The 21,393-nt window shown below is 44.0% G+C and overlaps 1 protein-coding gene across 1 annotated transcript in view; it reads left to right on the forward strand.

The window, feature by feature from the left end:
- The first annotated feature begins 5,258 nt into the window (after nucleotides 1-5,258).
- Nucleotides 5,259-21,393, forward strand: part of LOC137436708 (ephrin type-A receptor 5-like) — a 386,742-nt gene continuing 370,607 nt past the window's right edge. Inside the window, exons 1-2 of the mRNA XM_068130715.2 lie at nucleotides 5,259-5,424; nucleotides 13,787-13,851. Coding sequence (XP_067986816.2) covers nucleotides 5,340-5,424; nucleotides 13,787-13,851 — 150 coding nt within the window. The 5' untranslated portion in view covers nucleotides 5,259-5,339. The remainder of the gene's footprint in view (nucleotides 5,425-13,786; nucleotides 13,852-21,393) is intronic.

The following is a 21,393-nucleotide window of genomic DNA, read 5'->3' on the forward strand; positions in this document are numbered from 1 at the left end:
TTAATGAGCCTCCTTTTTTGTCTATGCCCATTCTGTCCATTTCCTTTTGGTACCTTCCTGCTCTTTTGTCATTCTCAAAATTGTCTGGTATTTTGCTTTATATTTTTCTTTAGTCTTTTTTGCCAATCATTGGGCTGTATTTGTTGCTGTTTCGGTTTCCTGCTTGACATCCACTATTAGTGTGTGTGTGTGTGTGTGTGTGTGTGTGTGTGTGTGTGTGTGTGTGTGTGTGTGTGTGTGTGTGTGTGTGTGTGTGTGTGTGTGTGTGTGTGTGTGTGTGTGTGTGTGTGTGTGTGTGTGTGTGTGTGTGTGTGTATAAATAAAACCGTTTGGTTTCTGCAAGTGATGTGCATTCTGTTTACCAAAGCGGCAGCATTACAGTAGTGCGGAGGTTTGTAGAATAATTTATTGGGCAAAGGTCATCACGTGACGAGGAAGCTCAGCCACATTAAATCACTGATGGTCATGTGGTGACTTAGCAGGGGCCTTACTCAACCCAGTGGCTCCACAGAGCGGCGAGCGGCACATAGGTTGGTCGCTTGTGGGGTCGACTGGTGCTTCCCTTCACACTCCGTGACTCATGCATTTGGACCAGAGCTATCCACACCTGTGACTATGACTGCAACAATTGGGTGTCAGGAGTGGGATTCAGAGCCGCACATTTCTTAATTATTCCCTGTGAAAAATTATGCTTATGAAACCCCACTATTTAAAACCGTCACTTTAACGTAGAACTTATGACCATCATGATCATGTGCCAAGAAGTATTTTCTAGCAAGACCACATGGATGGACAAGAGAGGTACAGAGGCTATGTATGAGCAGTCAGTAGCAATAATTCATTCAGAGATAAAGGCCAGAGTGAAGGCTTGTCATCTCGGGCAAAAGAAAAATGCAACAGGTTTGGCGGCACATGGGACAAGCAACACAGGACATGCAGGTGTGTGGGACGCGCATCATGAAAAGGTGGTTTGTGAGGCCAGGGGAATTACTGTAACACTGTGTGAATGTGTGTGTGTTGCTGTTGTTGTTGTTGTTGTTGTATAGCCCCAGACAGTTCTCTTGAACAAGCCTGCGACACGGAGATAGCCGATTAATCTCAAAGGAATGACACAGAGACCCACATCCAGAATTGTGTACTCCACCTTGACGAAGTCAGGACTGCAATGCTAACATCACAAAGTCAGAGTTAGAGAAAGAGAGAGAAGAGACAGACAGAGACAAGAGGGAAAGGGCCAGTCCACAGGGTCTGACCACTACCTGACTGCATTGACGAATCACAATCCACTCTGCCCTGACAAATCTACAATTTTGGTGCTCTTTAGCCTCCAAGATCTTTTCACTTTTATTCTTGAGGTCTTGATATTTCGTCATTTTCTTGATTTCAGCACTATTTAGGCTAAGATCGCTGGGTACTGACACCTCAATTAGCAATGACTTATTTTATTTTTGTACCTAAGTATGATAGGGTAGGGTGGGGCAAAAGGCCCAGTAGGGGTCAAACGCCTACCCACAATATATACTAAACCACGTGATGCAACGAGCCCCATGATGCCTTGCGAGCTTCCTTCCGCAAACATCCTTTCCCGCCACGACGGCGACACAGGCAGAGAAAGCGGTACGTTTCTCAGATGTTTTTCTTTGTTTTCGTCCTGTTTGTTGTAAATTTCATAATTCATTTGTTCAGTACCATCATCTAAATAGCAGAAGAAACAGAACGTCTCTACTTTTTCTTGTTATAGGGATCTGTTAGCTATCTGTTGATGCCAGACTAAACTAGTTGCCTCCCTTGCTTTAAGTCAGATTTCCAAAGATAAGATTTGTAACAGATTGGGGGTCAAACGCCCACTGGGATGTTGGGGCAAGACGCCTAATGTGCCCCTCATTCCACTGAATGTAATACCGACTTGACTTGAAATGCTAGAGTACTGCATGTCTGTCTGTCTGTCTGTCTCTGTCTGTCTGTCTGTCTGTCTGTCTCTCTCTCTCTCTCTCTCTCTCTCTCTCTCTCTCTCTCTCTCTCTCTCTCTCTTATGCTAGTAAAAGTGACTATCATTTGAATATATTCCACTAAGTTATGAATAAAAGAAATTATGATTTAGAGACTGAATCATTTTTAAACACTTGTCAACAGATACATGATGGTGAGAACATACAAAAGGAAGACAGAGAGGGGCAATTATGGCCAAAGCAACTTGTCTGCAGCCTTGACAGCAGTGAGCGAGGGACTTCCACTCATTCGTGCCAGCAAGGACTTTGGTATTCCGGCACGTAGGCCTACCCTACGAAGGCACAGAGACCAGCAAGTAGCAGCACCTGGTGTGCTGAATTTTGGGAGATATAAGAACGCCCTTCCTCCTGAGATCGATGCGCAGCTGAAAGCACATGTAACGGAGATGCAGAGGCGACTGTACGGTCTGAGGATGCGGGACATGCAGCGTCTTGTGTTTGATGTTGCTGAGAAGGCTCAAATTAGCCACCCTTTCAACAGAGAGTCCCGGATGGCAGGAAAGGACTGGGTCCAGAACTTTCTCTCCCGTCACGACCTCACCCTCAGGCAGCCTCAAGCAACCAGCATAGCGCGTGTTGTGGGCTTCAATAAACCCAGGGTCCAGGGTTTCTTTGACCTCTTCAAGGAGTGTTTGACAGCTGAAGACTACACCCCTTCAAGAGTGTGGAACATGGATGAGACAGGGCTGACAACTGTTCAAACGCCCGGGAAAGTCATGGCCACAAAAGGTGCTCGACAGGCTTCGAGTGAGGAGGAAGACTGGCCTTGTCATATGCTGTGAGGAGTACAGCCGTGCCAGACCCAGGGAGGTGTGGGTGCAGTGCCAGTTGTGCCTTCATTGGGCACATGAACAATGTACGCCAGGACTGGCCCAGTTCCTGTGCCCAAACTGCGAGTCGGATGTCTCGGACTGACATGTGCCCATGACTGTTTGAATTTGACCAAGTCACAATTCATGACATTTTGTATTTACAGTGAAATTTCCTCTATGTAGGAGACTATGTTTTTCTAGTCAGACGTTAGTATTATCTTCTTTTTATGTAATTCGGAAGTAAGGGGCAAAACGCTCACTTCTCAGGGGCAACACGCCCACAGTAAGCGTTTTGCCCCAACCTGGTGGGCGTTTTACCTCCGGCATGGGGCAAAGAGGCCAAAAAAAAAAAAACATTTTCACTTCTTGTTCTTTTTCGTTTTTTTCTATCTTGGTGTGCTTGTGCTATTATGTAGCGCTAATGTGTCCTTATTGTTTGCATTTACTTTTAGTTCTCTATAGCTGCAAAAGGAGCAGATATCAGCAATCTTGCTTAATGGGGGCGTCTTGCCCCACGCTACCCTATCTGGTGACATCGCTTTGTTTTCTATGTTCACACTCGATGGGATAATCGGGTCGTACATTAGCATTAGCGTTACTTCTTACCATGAAGAGGCATCCACAATAGGTGTGTGTGTGTGTGTGTGTGTGTGTGTGTGTGTGTGTGTGTGTGTGTGTGTGTGTGTGTGTGTGTGTGTGTGTGTGTGTGTGTGTGTGTCATTGGTTATCTCCATAATTTGGGTTTCAGAAGGTAGAACAGAGTCCTCCAAAGATTCAAATTATCCACTTCCATTTTGGTGAAGGATCTCGATTCATGCGCTGTCTTGTTGTTCTCAGAGTTTTCTTCCGAGGGTAATTTTCAGGATCGTCTTTGAGCCCCCAAGTCCTCCAACTGTAGTTTGTTTGTGATAATGTTCCCAGGGATGGTTTTTAAGATCTCAGTAAGGTTTTTCTTTATCATTTCTGTTACTCCAATTATCACTGGTACAATTTCAGCGCTCTTCAGCTTCCAGGATCTTTTCACTTCATTATTGAGGTCTTTAGTCCTCCCTGTCTTTGGTCATTTTCTTCATTTCTGTGTTATTTAGGCCAAAATCTCTGGGTACTAAAACCTCAATTGGCAATGCTGTCTTTTCCTTTTTGTTCCTGAGTACTATGTCCGGTCGCAGTGCTTTGTTTTCTATGTTAACGCTTGATGAAATCATCAGGTCATACGTGAGCTTTACTTCCTTGTTTGCAGTGATTGCTTTTGGTTTGTGTTTCCATGAGTTTTCTTGAACTGGGATATTGAGACCTTTGCAAATGTGCCAGTGGATTACTTGATATACCCTGTTATGCCTTAGGGTGTACAGCTGTTCTATTGGGTGTACAGATATATAATTTATGTTGTTGTTGTTGGATACTATCCCTGCACGTGTTTCAGGAGATGGAGCGGAGACCTATCAGGTCTCAAAGTATCCACCCCCATCTGTGTGTGTGTGTGTGTGTGTGTGTGTGTGTGTGTGTGTGTGTATGTGTGTGTGTGTGTTTGTGTGTGTGTATACACATGCCATTCTCGATTTATTGAATACAACATGAAGCATACACAATTTTCTCATTGAATATGAAACAGTGAGAATAATGTTTGAAGTTTTGTTCCTTACGGTACTCACATGTCCATCTTCTCTTTCAATTAACATTTGTTTTCTCTTTTTCACGAACGAGCTGTTCGTGATTTACCTGATTCAACATTCCCCAACAAATGTATCTTGGCCCCTAAGATCCATGGACCTCACTCCCTCCCTGTGATTTATTTTCAGGGGTTTTCATCAAGGACAAAGTTAATGCCACGTGCCCAGAGTCCTTGGATGAGCTCCGAGATCACATCACTAATGCTGTTCATGGCATATCCCATCTGTGCAAAAGTTATGGACAATTTCGTTCAACGCTCCAGACTGCCAGACGTGTATTGAAAGAGAAGGTATACATGTTGATTACCAAACAAACCTTCAAACGTTGTTCTAACTTCCATATTCAAGTTGAAAGTTGTAATATGCTTTTATACTTGTCTTAGTAAATTAATAAAGTTGTGTTGTGTACTTATTTATGGGACCCCATGTTCATTAAAACGGTATATATATGATCATGGTGCCCTATTTTTTAAAAGCACTCAGATTTATTCACCATACCTGTGTATCGTGTGTGGTTTGTGCGGCTACTGCCTATACCTCAAACCCTCACCCCTTCCCCACCCAAAGTCCCAACTCCCACCCCTCCCCCCCCCCCCCCGAGGCCGAATCGTCCTACAGCATCCCCTAAAACTCCCCCTCCCATCCACAACCGTGCTTGCCCCAAATCCCACCCCTGAAACCCATCGTAAATCCTAGCGCAGTTTTGCGTCGTGCCTGGCCCGCCCTGAGCGTCACGTTCCTCCGCCCTGCGCCGAACCCAAGAACCCCGGCGACATTTCCACGGGATCGGCCTCGCATATCGGCTTGTGGGTTGCGTTTCGAGCTCCGAGAGGCCGAGCAGGCGCAGAATGGCGTGGCCGCGACTCGTCGCGTTGGCGCTTTGCACAGCCGGGTGCGCAGCATTCGCCCGGCCCGGTCTTGGAACGACCGAGGGTGAGCCGCCTGTGTTGCTGCTGCAACTTTGCGTTCCTGTCTCCTTGTACGAGTCCCCATGTCTGTCTTTTATTTCCCATTCCATGTAGGTGCACGGTATCGGAATGTTTATTTAGTGACATGTACTAATCTGTACATGTTATTTCTGTGCGCAAAATACATATCGAGCAACTGTTATATGTTCAACTCCACAAGCTTTCTTTGAGCCAAGCGGAGACTTCACATGGCGACATTTGTCCATGCGAACGCAGTGATGATGCGAATGGGCTTGTTGATGTGACAATACGAGGAAAGTTGCACCCAACGTGGTGATGATGCGCATGGGGTTGTTGATGTGACAATACGAGGAAAGTTGCACCCAACGTGGTGATGATGCGCATGGGGTTGTTGATGTTACAAAACGGGGAAAGTTGCACGGTACGCAGTGATGATGCGCACGGAGTTGTTGATGTTACAATACGAGGAAAGTTGCATGGTACGCAGTGATGATGCACACGGGGTTGTTGATGTGACAATACGAGGAAAGTTGCACCGTACGCAGTGGTGATGCACACGGGGTTGTTGATGTGACAATACGAGGAAATTTGCACGGTACGCAGTGATGATGCACACGGGGTTGTTGATGTGACAATACGAGGAATGTTGCACCGTACGCAGTGATGATGCGCATGGGGTTGTTAATATTACAATACGAGGAAAGTTGCACCATATGCAGTGATGATGCGCATGGGGTTGTTCATGTGACAATACGAGGAAAGTTGCACCGTACGCAGTGATGATGCACATGGGGTTGTTGATGTGACAATACGAGGAAAGTTGCACCGAATGCAGTGATGATGCGCATGGGCTTGTTGATGTGACAATACGAGGAAAATTGCACCGTACGCAGCGATGATGTGCATGGGGTTGTTGATGTGACAATACGAGGAACGTTGCACCATACGCAGTGATGATGCGCATGGGGTTGTTGATGTGACAATACGATGAAAGTTGCACCCAACGTGGTGATGATGCGCATGGAGTTGTTGATGTGACAATACGAGGAAAGTTGCACCGAACGCAGTGATGATGGGCATGGGCTTGTTGATGTGACAATACGAAGAAAGTTGCACCGAACGCAGTGATGATGGACATGGGCTTGTTGATGTGACAATACGAGGAAAGTAGCACCAAACGCAGTGATGATGCGCATGGGCTTGTTGATGGGACAATACGAAGAAAGTTGCACCGAACGCAGTGATGATGGGCATGGGCTTGTTGATGGGACAATACGAAGAAAGTTGCACCGAACGCAGTGATGATGGGCATGGGCTTGTTGATGGGACAATACGAGGAAAGTAGCACCAAACGCAGTGATGATGCGCATGGGGTTGTTGATGTGACAATACGAGGAAAGTTGCACCGAACGCAGTGATGATGCGCATGGGCTTGTTGATGTGACAATACGAAGAAAGTTGCACCAAAGTCTTCTGAGAGGGAGAGTGTGCGGAACGCGTCGTGGCCACGGACACGAAACTCGGAGTGTTTGATGTTCCGACTCGAGGGATTGGGGGAGCGGAGCTTCGTTGGCGTGTGTGTGTGTGTGTGTGTGTGTGTGTGTGTGTGTGTGTGTGTGTGTGTGTGTGTGTGTGTGTGTGTGTGTGTGTATGTATGTATGTATGTGGGAGGAGGTGGGAGGAGGAGGAGGTGGGAGGGGGAGGTGAGGGTTATTCAACTTAAGGATGAAAATGTCGCACAAAGTTCAGCAACGTAAAAATCTCGCTCCGTGCTTTCATGTCTTTTCAAGTGAATGATAACTTTTTGGAGCAACATAAAGGTGTAAATAAATACGGAGAAGAATTTTCATTCCTTTGTTAACTTCATGGTAGATAGAATATGGCAATAGGTATATAAATACCTTTTGATTTGTGATACTATGAACGGATAATATGTCAATGACGTGACATTGCATGGGCAGTTGCAACAGTTTTGGTGATTAAGCGCAGTTCTGTGCAGGAGAAAAGTTCCTGTTGCTTCTCTCTCCAAACGTTTATTTTCAACAATGGGAAATGTATTTTTTTGTGGGGGAGTGGGAATGTTGGGAGCAATGAGCGGAGAAAAGCGGATAACAGCAATCTAATGCCTTGAGCCTCGTGTAATTATGCCGGGATTGAGCAGAGATCCTGCAGGAACTATGTAGACTTATGATTAAAGGAAATGCGCTGAGCGACCACAGGGATTGATACAGTAAAGCGAGCCGTGCGTACATGCACGAAATTTTCTGGAGGGGGTAGAGCGAGACGGATGTGCGGGCACGAGACATTATGGGATAGGTAAAGTGAGCCGTACACAGGACGTGCATGCATGAGTTGTTGGGATAGGTAAAGTGAACCGTACACAGTACGTGCTTGCATGAGTTGTTGGAATAGGTAAAGTGAACCGTACACAGTACGTGCATGCATGAGTTGTTGGGATAGGTAAAGTGAACCGTACACAGCACGTGCATGCATGAGTTGTTGGCATAGGTAAAGTGAACCGTACACAGTGCGTGCATGCATGAGTTGTTGGCATAGGTAAAGTGAACCGTACACAGTACGTGCATGCATGAGTTGTTGGGATAGGTAAAGTTAACCGTACAAAGTACGTGCATGCATGAGTTGTTGGGATAGGTAAAGTGAACCGTACACAGTACGTGCTTGCATGAGTTGTTGGAATAGGTAAAGTGAACCGTACACAGTACGTGCATGCATGAGTTGTTGGGATAGGTAAAGTGAACCGTACACAGTACGTGCATGCATGAGTTGTTGGGATAGGTAAAGTGAGCCGTACACAGTACGTGCATGCATGAGTTGTTGGGATAGGTAAAATGAACCGCACCCAGTACGTTCATGCGTGAGTTGTTGGGATAGGTAAAGTGAACCGTACACAGTACGTGGATGCATGAGTTGTTTGGATAGGTAAAGTGAACCGTACACAGTACGTGCATGCATGAGTTGTTGGGATAGGTAAAGTGAACCGTACACAGTACGTGCATGCATGAGTTGTTGGGATAGGTAAAGTGAGCCGTACACAGTACGTGCATGCATGAGTTGTTGGGATAGGTGAAGTGAATCGGACACAGTACGTGCATGCATGAGTTGTTGGGATAGGTGAAGTGAGCCGTACAAAGTACGTGCATGCATGAGTTGTTGGGAGAGGTGAAGTGAGCCGTACACAGTACGTGCATGCATGAGTTGCTGGGATAGGTAAAGTGAACCGTACACAGTACGTGCATGCATGAGTTGTTGGGATAGGTAAAGTGAGACGTACACAGTACGTGCATGCATGAGTTGTTGGGATAGGTAAAGTGAACCGTACACAGTACGTGCATGCATGAGTTGTTGGCATAGGTAAAGTGAACCGTACACAGTACGTGCATGCATGAGTTGTTGGGATAGGTAAAGTTAACCGTACAAAGTACGTGCATGCATGAGTTGTTGGGATAGGTAAAGTGAACCGTACACAGTACGTGCTTGCATGAGTTGTTGGAATAGGTAAAGTGAACCGTACACAGTACGTGCATGCATGAGTTGTTGGGATAGGTAAAGTGAACCGTACACAGTACGTGCATGCATGAGTTGTTGGGATAGGTAAAGTGAACCGTACACAGTGCGTGCATGCATGAGTTGTTGGCATAGGTAAAGTGAACCGTACACAGTACGTGCATGCATGAGTTGTTGGGATAGGTAAAGTGAACCGTACACAGTACGTGCATGCATGAGTTGTTGGGATAGGTAAAGTGAGCCGTACACAGTACGTGCATGCATGAGTTGTTGGGATAGGTAAAATGAACCGCACCCAGTACGTTCATGCATGAGTTGTTGGGATAGGTAAAGTGAACCGTACACAGTACGTGGATGCATGAGTTGTTGGGATAGGTAAAGTGAACCGTACACAGTACGTGCATGCATGAGTTGTTGGGATAGGTAAAGTGAACCGTACACAGTACGTGCATGCATGAGTTGTTGGGATAGGTAAAGTGAGCCGTACACAGTACGTGCACGCATGAGTTGTTGGGATAGGTGAAGTGAATCGGACACAGTACGTGCATGCATGAGTTGTTGGGATAGGTGAAGTGAGCCGTACACAGTACGTGCATGCATGAGTTGTTGGGAGAGGTGAAGTGAGCCGTACACAGTACGTGCATGCATGAGTTGCTGGGATAGGTAAAGTGAACCGTACACAGTACGTGCATGCATGAGTTGTTGGGATAGGTAAAGTGAGACGTACACAGTACGTGCATGCATGAGTTGTTGGGATAGGTAAAGTGAACCGTACACAGTACGTGCATGCATGAGTTGTTGGGATAGGTAAAGTGAACCGTACACAGTACGTGCATGCATGCGTTTTTGGGATAGGTAAAGTGAACCCTACACAGAACGTGCATGCATGTGTTGTTGGGATAGGTGAAGTGAACCGTACACAGTACGTGCATGCATGAGTTGTTGGGATAGGTAAAGTGAGCCCTACATAGTACGAGCATGCATGAGTTGTTGGGATAGGTAAAGTGAACCGTACACAGTACGTGCATGCATGAGTTGTTGGGATAGGTGAAGTGAACCGTACACAGTACGTGCATGCATGAGTTGTTGGGATAGGTGAAGTGAGCCGTACACAGTACGTGCATGCATGAGTTGTTGGGACAGGTGAAGTGAGCCGTACACAGTACGTGCATGCATGAGTTGTTGGAATAGGTAAAGTGAACCGTACACAGTACGTGCATGCATGAGTTGTTGGGATAGGTAAAGCGAGCCGTACACAGTACGTGCATGCATGAGTTGTTGGGATAGGTAAAGTGAACCGTACACAGTACGTGCATGAGTTGTTGGGATAGTTAAAGTGAACCGTACACAGTACGTGCATGCATGAGTTGTTGGGATAGGTAAAGTGAACCATACACAGGACGTGCATGCATGAGTTGGGATAGGTAAATTGAGCCGTACACAGTACGTGCATGCATGAGTTGTTGGGATAGCAAAGTGAACCGTACACAGCACGTGCATGCATGAGTTGTTGGGACAGCAAAGTGAACCATACACAGTACGTGCATGCATGAGTTGTTGGGATAGGTGAAGTGAACCGTATACAGTACGTGCATGCATGAGTTGTTGGGATAGGTAAAGTGAACCGTACACAGTACGTGCATGCATGAGTTGTTGGGATAGGTGAAGTGAACCGTACACAGTACGTGCATGCATGAGTTGTTGGGATAGGTGAAGTGAGCCGTACACAGTACGTGCATGCATGAGTTGTTGGGACAGGTGAAGTGAGCCGTACACAGTACGTGCATGCATGAGTTGTTGGGATAGGTAAAGTGAACCGTACACAGTACGTGCATGCATGAGTTGTTGGGATAGGTAAAGTGAACCGTACACAGTACGTGCATGCATGAGTTGTTGGGATAGGTAAAGTGAGCCGTACATAGTACGTGCATGCATGAGTTGTTGGGATAGGTAAAGTGAACCGTACACAGTACGTGCATGCATGAGTTGTTGGGATAGGTGAAGTGAACCGTACACAGTACGTGCATGCATGAGTTGTTGGGATCGGTGAAGTGCGCCGTACACAGTACGTGCATGCATGAGTTGTTGGGATAGGTGAAGTGAACCGTACACAGTACGTGCATGCGTGTGTTGTTGGGATAGGTAAAGTGAACCGTACACAGTACGTGCATGAGTTGTTGGGATAGCAAAGTGAACCGTACACATTACGTGCATGCATGAGTTGTTGGTATAGCAAAGTGAACCGTACACAGTACGTGCATGCATGAGTTGTTGGGATAGCAATGTGAGCCTTACGTGCATGCACGAGTGTTGCCGAGACAGGTAAAGTGACCCGTACGTGCATGCACGAGTGTTACTGAGACAGTTAAATTGATTCGTACGCTGATGCACGAGTGTTGCTGAGACAGGTGAAGTGAGCCATACGTGCATGCACGAGTGTTGCTGAGACAGTTAAATTGATTCGTACGCTGATGCACGAGTGTTGCTGAGACAGGTGAAGTGAGCCATACGTGCATGCACGAGTGTTGCTGAGACAGGTAAATTGATTCGTATGTTGATGCACGAGTGTTGCTGAGACAGGTAAAGTGAGCCATACGTGCATGCACGAGTGTTGCTGTTGGAGGTAAAGCGAGCCAGAGCTCGTGCACACACGTCCAGGTAAAGATAGGTGGGGTACCTGCATTAATGAGCATTGCTGGGCAGATAAAGCGAGCTGTATCTACTGCCCACACGAGCGTTGTTCGCACAACTAAAGCACGCGTCGTACATGCTGTGGCTTCGCGAGGGAGCCACGTTTGATGAATGGACTTGTTAAAGCGGCCAATCCGTGATGCGAGCTCCTCTACAGGTGGCCAGGCTTGTCGGAACGGTCCACTTAGCGTCTCCTCCTAATTGAACCGCTAAGGAAATCAGGGCTCGTGTTCCTGTTCGCTCCTCAGCGCCATTTGCATGTTTATCACTCTCACGGGGCGGTGCTCGTATTTCCAGTGAAATGGGCCCAGAGATGCACCTTGCCGGCAGGAGGTGAAATTGAGGCGAAGCACGACCACCGTACGGATTCGTTTCTCCTTTAATTGGACTTATCCACACCTGGCTATCTATTCGTATTTTGTTTCCTTGATCCAGAGAAGAAATACCTTTTACAAAAAAGGGAACTTGCGCTGGAGATCACATTGTCATGCTCATGTCTGCAATTCCTTAACATCGCTTGTCTTGTGCAAGGCCCACTATCATCCCAAGTACTGCTAAATAATTCCCGCACAGCTCTCGTTCGCACACGGCTTTGACAAAGTGCAGGTGAAATTAGAACGACACTCGGTAGACAGGATTCGGACCTGAGCCAAAATCGAATCGCCTTGTTCGTGTCACTTACCCAAGTCATCTACCAAGTTTGGTCACACGTCATCCACAACTTTTTGAGATATCGTGCTTTACATCAGTTTTTGGCCCTATCACTCAATGGTGAAGAATCACTGAAAAAATTCTCAGATCCAAATCCGGATCTTCACCAAAATCTAATCATCCGTCCGCAATTTTTTGAGATAACTTGTTCAAAGACAGAGAAACGAAAGGCAAACAAGCAAGAATATGTTGTGCACAGCACGATACTAAAATTATCCCTAAAATCTCTAAAGTAAAAAGTGTGGAATCCCTAAAATACACTGTTACCCTTTGGCCTATGTTGACCTTTGGCCTATGTTGACCTTTTGGCCTATGTTGACCTCAAAAATAATTGGTAGTTGAATTCAGTGACGTGATATGTAAATTGTCTTCAAATTTCAAGTCCATCGGATGAAAATTGAGCATTTGAGAAAGACCACCTTAAGTTGTTGGTCTTTGGCCTATGTTGACCTTTTGGCCTATGTTGACCTTTTGGCCTATGTTGACCTTTTGGCTTATGTTGACCTTTTGGCCTATGTTGACTTTTTGGCCTATGTTGACCTCAAAAATAATTGGTAGTTGAATTCAGTTACCTGATATGAAAATTATATTCTAATAATTTCAAGTCAATCAGATGAAAATTGAGCATTTTAGAAAGACCACCTTAAGTTGTTGGTCTTTGGCCGATGTTGGGCTTTGGCTTATGTTGACCTTTTGGCCTATGTTGACCTTTTGGCTTATGTTGACCTTTTGGCCTATGTTGACCTTTTGGCCTATGTTGACCTTTTGGCCAATGTTCACCTTTTGGCCTATGTTGATCTCAAAAATAAAAATTCAGTTAGCTGATATGAAAATCCTATTCAAATTTCAAGTCAATCGGATGAAAATTGAGCATTTTAGAAAGACCACCTTAAGTTGTTGACCTTTGGCCTATATTGAACTTCTGGCCTATATTGACCTCAAAACAATTGGCAGTTAAATTCAGTGACGTGATACGTAAATAGTCTTCAAATTTAAGGTCGATTCGATGAAAATTGAGGATTTTAGAAATTTGACAAAGTTGTTAACCGTTGGCCTATGTTGACCTTTTGACCTCAAAATCAATATGCCTCTTCCTTATGACCAACTCTATTGTTTAGTGAAGGTTCGTAAAGATTTGTTTAAAATTGTGACCTGTAGGCGATTGACATACAGACATACAGACAGACAGATAGAGAATAACGCACAAGACCAATCAATATACTTGAGAAATCTTCGATTTTCGCTGGTAGCAAACGGGCAAACACACAGGTGTGAAAACGCAACCTCCATCCACATTCGGGACCGGAGGTAATAATGTATCTAAAAATCTGCTTCTTAATTTGTTGTTTTCTGAAAATGTTTCTTGTCATTAGCAGACTGTCTTTTATTTGCGATCATCATCATCCTGCTGACCTTGACCTTGCTGTCTCTCATCACAGTTGATCTGTTGAACACGCTGAACGCAAAAAGTGAGCTTGGCTGGAAAGTCATCCCTTCTACAGGAGTGAGTAATACAATTGTTGGAACTTGTCGCTCCGCACTCCCTTACAACACTCGCCAATCGTGAAAGGGAATCGTGCGACCACACACCACACCAACCAAATAGCATCTTATGGTGGTGGAATCCCATAAGCCATGTGACAGGGCATGTGGTGCTCACATCAAATGGACGTTTCTGTGGACAGATGGAATCTTGGACATACTGGAATACTAGTCTTCATGAAGGGCTGGTGCCGGTTGTGTCCGCAAACAAGATAAATAATAGATTTTATCAACTGAAAGCCAATAAGAGTGTGCTAACCGCCGTAGTAAGAGGTACAGCTGACATTTCAAGTGCTGTCCCTTAGTCAGAGCAAAATAGGTTTTCAGTTGATAAAATCCATTATTTCATTCTGGACAGGTCACCACTCCATTGCAGGAATGCGTACACGAAGGGCTAGACGGTTTGTGGAAATCAAACCTGCAGCATTCCGAGAAATGCTAACAAAGCTTTAGCCACTCCAGCTGAGAGCTTCTCTATTAGCATCATCATTATATATATATATATATATATATATATATATATATATATATATATATATATATATATATATGAAAAATCCTCTAGAGATGATGATGATGATTATGATGATGATTAATCAATGAAGAAGTCAATGGCGTGCCATCGCAAAAACCCACGCTTCCCACCAAAAGCAAAGTTCAAAGATTGCAAAAGTTTCCACATGTAATGATCAAATATTATAAAATTTTGAGTTCTAATTTGTTTTCCAGTTTTGACCCTTGTGTCCCAAAGTCCCCACCCTCCGGGGCATGACTCGGGTGTCAAATCCAAGAAGTCATTACATATTCCATGCATCCCCCAATGTTGATTTCATATACACAGCTTCATCAAAAAGTGTTTTGAAATGTGCCCTCCATGCCATGTGCCGATCATAACTACAAAGTTTGGTGAACTTCTGCCCAACTGTTTAGGAGGAGATAGCGTGACAGACGGACAGATCCAATGACAATGTCCACTCCCCTCTGCTCCCCACTTTCTTCCAAATTCTTGGGGATAACAGTAATAAATTTGTGAATATTAGTTGCTCCTTATGACACAGTTAAGTATGAGTTGTCTGCAATGTCTGACATGTACCAAAATGATACGTGCAATGTCTTTGCTAAACACATGTATCATGTTTTTTATCATAGCAAGATTGAAGTGTTGAATTGTGCAAACATGTGTTTTTAATGCCAACGGTTAAAGGTTACACCTTCTACCAGGTGCTCATGGTGGCATTTTGGCTTTGAATCGATGGACCAAACCATCACAAGAGAATTGGTCTTCCTGGGTATGTTCCCGGGTAAACAATAACTGACAAACACATCGGACTGAACACTTTAGAGCTTTCTTGTCCAATTAAGCCCAAAATCAATTTCTAGTTGGCTAATTTCATCCCTGGCCTTTACCACCTATCAAATATACCTCCCTTATCTCTCAACCAAAACACAGTTTGTAATAATTGATTTCAAGAGTTTCCATGTTGCAGTTTCCTGAAACTCACTCTGTGATTCAGCTCGAAATGGGTTTTGTTCCAATTGGGAGTTTATGTTGGCCTGTTTATCATTCCCATCTGAGCACAGAGCATGTGATGCTGGGATCGTATGCTTAAATCCATATCCTGCTTTGATTTGTCCATTCTCCAGCAATGTCCTTGTGATTCTTATCCTTAAACAATTCATGGACGTCTCCGTACATCCTTGCACTGCGTGATGTACGTTTACAGGCTCGTCCATGAACATTGATCACCGTTTAACAAAAGGATATTTAACCTGTATATACCTGCACACTTCATATATTTTCACATGTTGGTGACGAGGTGTGTCTTGACTCGCATCATTATATGGTAGGAGAATGGACAAGTACATGGGAAAGGATTTGAGGAGCAGACACCATTTTGTCTCTAAAGCCTGGTGCTAGAGTAACGGTTCTGGTGGCTTGCTTGAGATCTTAAGGTCTCGAGTTTGAGCCCCTGTCACCAGGTGGGTTGACTCAGCCTGACATCATTCCGAGGACGGAAAAATGTGTAACAGCTGACCGGTAACGGGGGGCACTGCATCAGCGGCACAGCTGTACCTCAGGAAATTATGCAGTCAACAGCCGCAGGCCGCGCACAAACCACCACCACCATTCTGTCTGCCATATTGGATTGACGCTCGACTTGACCAATAGCAGTGCAAGTTCAGCAAATATTTTGATTGAAATACCAGCGATTTATTTTTTATATTTCCTGTGGCTACCATTTTTATTTTGTAATAATTTCTGATTGAAATCAATCATTTTGAGACTAAATTTGACCATTACTGCTCAGATCTAATCACGTCAGCTCTCATCTCTCCGTTACAGTCACTATAGTCATTTAGCTTGTAAAAGTTCCAAGAAACATCCATATTCTATTTTTCGGCATAATGTGTTAATTATCAGGAAATATAACTACCTATTGAGTCATTCTTCTTCTTGTTCATCTTCTTCTTCTTCTCCTCTGTCTTCTCCATCTTTGTCTTCTTCATCTTTGTCTTCCTTGTATTCATCTTCTTCGTCTTCTTTGTTTCTATCGTCTTTGTCTTCATCTTCATCGTTTTCTTCATCTTTGGCATCATCTCTATCTTCATTTTTGTCTTCATCTTCACCTTATTCTTCTTCTTTACTACCCGGTGCTCCATTATTTTTAGCTTAAGAAATTTTATTCACTTGTCATGAATCCATCACACTGGTTTGTTGTGAGATTTGGAACTGATCTAAAAAAGGGATGCTGACAATTGTCTCAATTTTCAATAGAATGTCCCTTGAGGGCTGGTAAGATGGGCCAGACGTACGCACAATCGATGCTAAGTTGTCTAGCCTAGGTTTGAATCTCAGCCCAGCTATAAACTGTCATCCCGGTGTCTCAATCTCAAGGGCGATTCAATCATGTGTGCACCGCCCCCTTGATGGACGTTAAACCGGACATCCCATCTCCTGCCATTAACTGGTGGACATTAGAGATCCCACGGTGTCTTTCGTGAAGAGTCGGTGAGCGATCTCCGTACTGTAGACCGAGTAGTTTTGGTGTATCAAATAATCACTTGGAAGGATGGACGTTAACTCGTCTGAGCTGGCTTTGGAGGTGAGAGTTGCTCTGGGGTCCGCCCAGCAGAGGTCATGGTTGAGGGTGAGGACTGGAAGTTCAAGAGACAATATAACCTCTCGGGGGTGATGATGGAAATAGATAGGTGGATTCGTATGTTGAATATTCCTTCCAGAGCGACAAGATAAGATTGAGATTTTTCAGGATTTAAAACATGTTCCAGAAATCAGATCAACATCTAATCAATTCTAGACCAACACAGAGTGAAACAGCTGATGTCTGCCTACTAGTGGGATGGGGCATGTGGGTGCTGTCTAATCCGCAAAAGAACGAGAGGGTTTTCCCAGAGCATTGGAAAGTTCATTTTATGTAGATTAGAAACAAGACTGGGCCCAATACACTGCCTTAATATTAATAACATAATTATGTTCCCTTATGAGGAACTGCAATGCAGAAGGAGGCCATTAGGCCCATCAAGCCTGTGCGCTATGGTTGCCAATCCATGGTTGCTTGTCTATGCTATGTCCTTTTTAAATGCTGAGCATCAAACATGGAAGCAGCACATCCCATTTTCAAATCATTTGACCAAGGTTTGAACCTCCGACATCACAGTCTCAGAGCGGATGCTCCAACCATTACTTCCGTGACTCGTGTTAAGTGCCTTCGGGCGCTCCAGCGTCCAACAAAAGAGAAGATTCTGTTGATAGCGACATGTTAACTGAACAAGTGGAGGAAGTCAGCCAGATATGAAGGTGGCTTTGTATGCCACAGGCAGTGAGCTTGGCTGCAAGGGCATACTATATGTCAAATGCCTGATATACATTCATGGAGGTCATGACCTCTTGGTTGAGATTTAGGAGCTCCAACATTGCTGAGAGAGGAGGAAATGCAAGCCCAGAGTTCAGTAACTGGGACAGAATCCAAGGTGATGGTCAGAGATCATGCTATCTGAAAATAGGAGAGGCTTGATGTCTGCAGCAAAAGTAGAACGTACGACTTTGCTGATAGACAGAAGTAAACTTACTGTCCGGTAGTTTCAGAGGATGTTTTTGCATTCCTCTTGAGAATGGTCCTCTTATATTTGGATCTGTTTGAAGGGAAGGGTTCTGTCAGGCATATAATGAATGAAAATAATAAAACGGTTTAGCTTATCCACCGTGAAAAACTTCCAGAAGCGCTAATGTTTCAGGACTTGCCCTTCCTCGGAGCGAGTACTGGCTCGCTCTCAGGAAGGGCGAGTATATGTGTACGCCTGGTTAATCTCCCTCTCCCTCTCTTCTGCTCTGATGGTTTAGCTGTATTTCTAAATATCCTTCCACTTCGACCATATTCTCTGTTAACCCCTCATAACCCCCCTGGAATACCTCCGGCTGTGCACATCCCCTCCATAGTCACCTGTTCTACTGTGCGGTGTACTGCATCTCCTCTAAAAATGACATTATATATTCCTTGTTTTCTTTCAACATGGATCTGTTGCCAACTACGAACCTCCGCTCTCTTTTCTTTACTTGTGGTGATTTCAGCTGCCGCTTGACTAAGAATCCATAACACTTCTACCAAAGCTATGAGACCTGACAAAATCAGAAATCTTCCAACTTTGATCTCTGAAAATGCTTTCTCAACTTGGAAGGAATTTTTATTGAGGTAAATGTTGACCTAAAGACCTAAAGCAAGCCAGAATACAATATGAGGCTCATCTTAACCAGTTGGTATTTACCACCTGTCTTCCTCTTATAAGTCAGTCTCTGGGTATGCTCTCCTTCTATCACCCTCACTCTTTACCGATGGCTCCACAAAGCAATGTTTAACTCGGTCACTTCCTGTCACTTTCCGTGTGTTTAAAAGGTGGGAGCAAACATCATCCACATCCACAAGAATGGTACAAAGACAGATCCACTCAAATGCAGGCCTAAAATCTTGCTTTTCATGACAAGCCACTGCAATAGAATCCATAACCACTGCTGACATCGTTATTCCTTTTTTTTTTTCTTCCAATGATTTAATCGATGAGCACTCGTTTAGTTTCTGTCCTGGCTACTCAATTGGACATTCGGATTCTCTTTTGACAGCAATTACCAATTTGTGGAGGCCATTAATTATAAAAACTAGGTAATTGTTGCATATATAATTGTATTTGGTGCATTTCTGCTTGCCAAGCTCTCTACTTGTAGCATGTAAGACTTCCTTGATGCCTGGCTGGGCCCGACTAATCCATGTGTGAAAACAGTGTGTTGCGTTCAATGTCTCCCTGTCAATTGATCTTCCAATGGAAGCTAGCATGCTTTAAGGCCTTGTCTTGGTCCAATTCACTTTTTATACCCGAGTTGTTTCTTTGGAAAATTATCTTCACCAATTTGGAAATTAAAACGATAAAACATGATGTTGAACGGAGTGGTAGCGGCTGGATCCCTCATGGCAGACCTTGAAAAGATTTTTTTTAAATTGGATCCATACCTGGAAGTTGTTTTCATCGAGGTAATTCTCACATCTTCACTTTCTATCTGCAAGGACTGTCAACTAAATCTGTGTGTTCAACTCTACGATGAACCTCTGAAAGATATTCAAATAAATTAAAAGCAGAAATTCAAGAAACTCTTGGACCTCACGATCTGCCATAACCTCTCCAAAGCAGACCACAAAGCAGATCAGAACACATCACCAAGCTAGTCACTAAAGTCGGTGAAGACTGGGCATTCTGTAAAGGGCAAAATCATTCCTTGATTCTGAAGAACCTCTCACAGCCAATAAAGCATTTGTATAAAGGAAAATTTGGTACTTACTAAGTTGGTGCATTTGCATAGGCCCCACCCTCCTCTCCCACAACCCTCTCTCTCACTGTCTTTCGCTTTCTATTTTTCTCTGTCTTTTTATAATTGACTCTTATAATATCTATGCAACATATATTTTGAACTATAAATAAGGCAAGGATGGCTGTCTGTTCGTCCGTTCAGGTTACGCTGATTGACTGTGTGAGCTCGGTGCACTGTGATTGGCTCCTGCCAAGATTACCCATGTAGGCTTATTAAAATCTGATATTCGAAATCTGATTCAATATTTTTAAGGTCGGAACTCATGGCCTAAATAATTATGTAGAAATCTAGAGTGACATCGGAAAATAATTTGAAAGTAATCTGGAAAAAACGAATTTTTTAAACTCGATATGTAATTAAATAATAGCCGGCAAAGCCGGTGTTGTGAATGAACGCATACGTATTATGTTGAAAAACCAGATTATGCTGGATCCTTTGAGAATTCCAAGCTTTGACGCACCAAATCGCTCAATGGAGGCTGCCATCTTGCGGATGCGGAAGTATGCATAAAAACATTGAGAAAAAGTTCAATAGGAGTTTGTTTCACACGTCTGTTTTTGATTCACAATCTTATGCACCTCTAATTTGTAATTAAAATACTTTAAGACCAACCTCGTTCCCCAGGCCCACACGGACCTTGGTTATCTTCAACGAAAATCGTCACCAAACACCGGAACCAATGAGATTCGAGCATTTGAAAAAAATATTTCAAAAACCAAATCGCTCCATGGAGGTCGCCATCTTGCGGATGTGGAAGTATGCATAAAAAATTGCGAAAAAGTTCAATCGGAGTTTGTTTCACCCGTCTATGTTTGATTCACAATCTTATGAACCTCTAATTTGTAATTAAAATACTTTAAGACCAACCTTGTTCCCCGGGCCCGCACGGGCCCTGGTTATCTTCAACGAAAATCGTCACCAAACACCGGAACCAATGAGATTCGAGCATTTGAAAAAACATTTCAAAAAAGCTTATCACCGCGTTTCGGAGGCTGAAAACGGCGTCAAATATTCTAAAATTGACGAAGAATTATTTTTTAGAAATCTCGCGGCCATACGGGATAGTTTTTCACGGCCGGAAATATCCGAAGTTGAGACGGAATTCACCGAATTAATCAAGAAGGAAATTTTAATCTCATCCAGAATGCAAATGGTGTCATTTTGAACTAGGTACGGTACTGACTACACCTACCTGCAACCAACTACCTAACCTACTGATGCCATAGTGATGGGTAAAATAGTGACAAGAGCCTTTGGCTTCGCCGGCTCATTGCGGCTTTGCAGTCGGGTACTAGTATGCTCTGCAGGACGTGAGGTAAAACTGTTCCAAACAGAAATGGTATATTCACAATCGCCATGGGTTCCATATAACTTTTATCTTCAGGGTGAAAAGACCAACAGCGACTATTAAAAACGTCATCAAATGTCGAAAGGTTGCAGCACATCAGCATCACAGGCATTCTGAGGCGCACAGTTTGTGCAGGCCTCAGGCTTCAAGCCTTCTGGTCTATAGCATAATTTCTTTATGTTCCAGTAGAATTGCAATCAATCCAAGCTATATAAACACAATGTATTACATATGCACATAAGCAACAACAATGTTTTAACTTAATAACATAACCCGTTATT

Source organism: Myxine glutinosa, chromosome 11 (genome assembly GCF_964187855.1).
Source record: "Myxine glutinosa chromosome 11, kmMyxGlut1.1, whole genome shotgun sequence".
NCBI lineage: Eukaryota > Metazoa > Chordata > Myxini > Myxiniformes > Myxinidae > Myxine > Myxine glutinosa.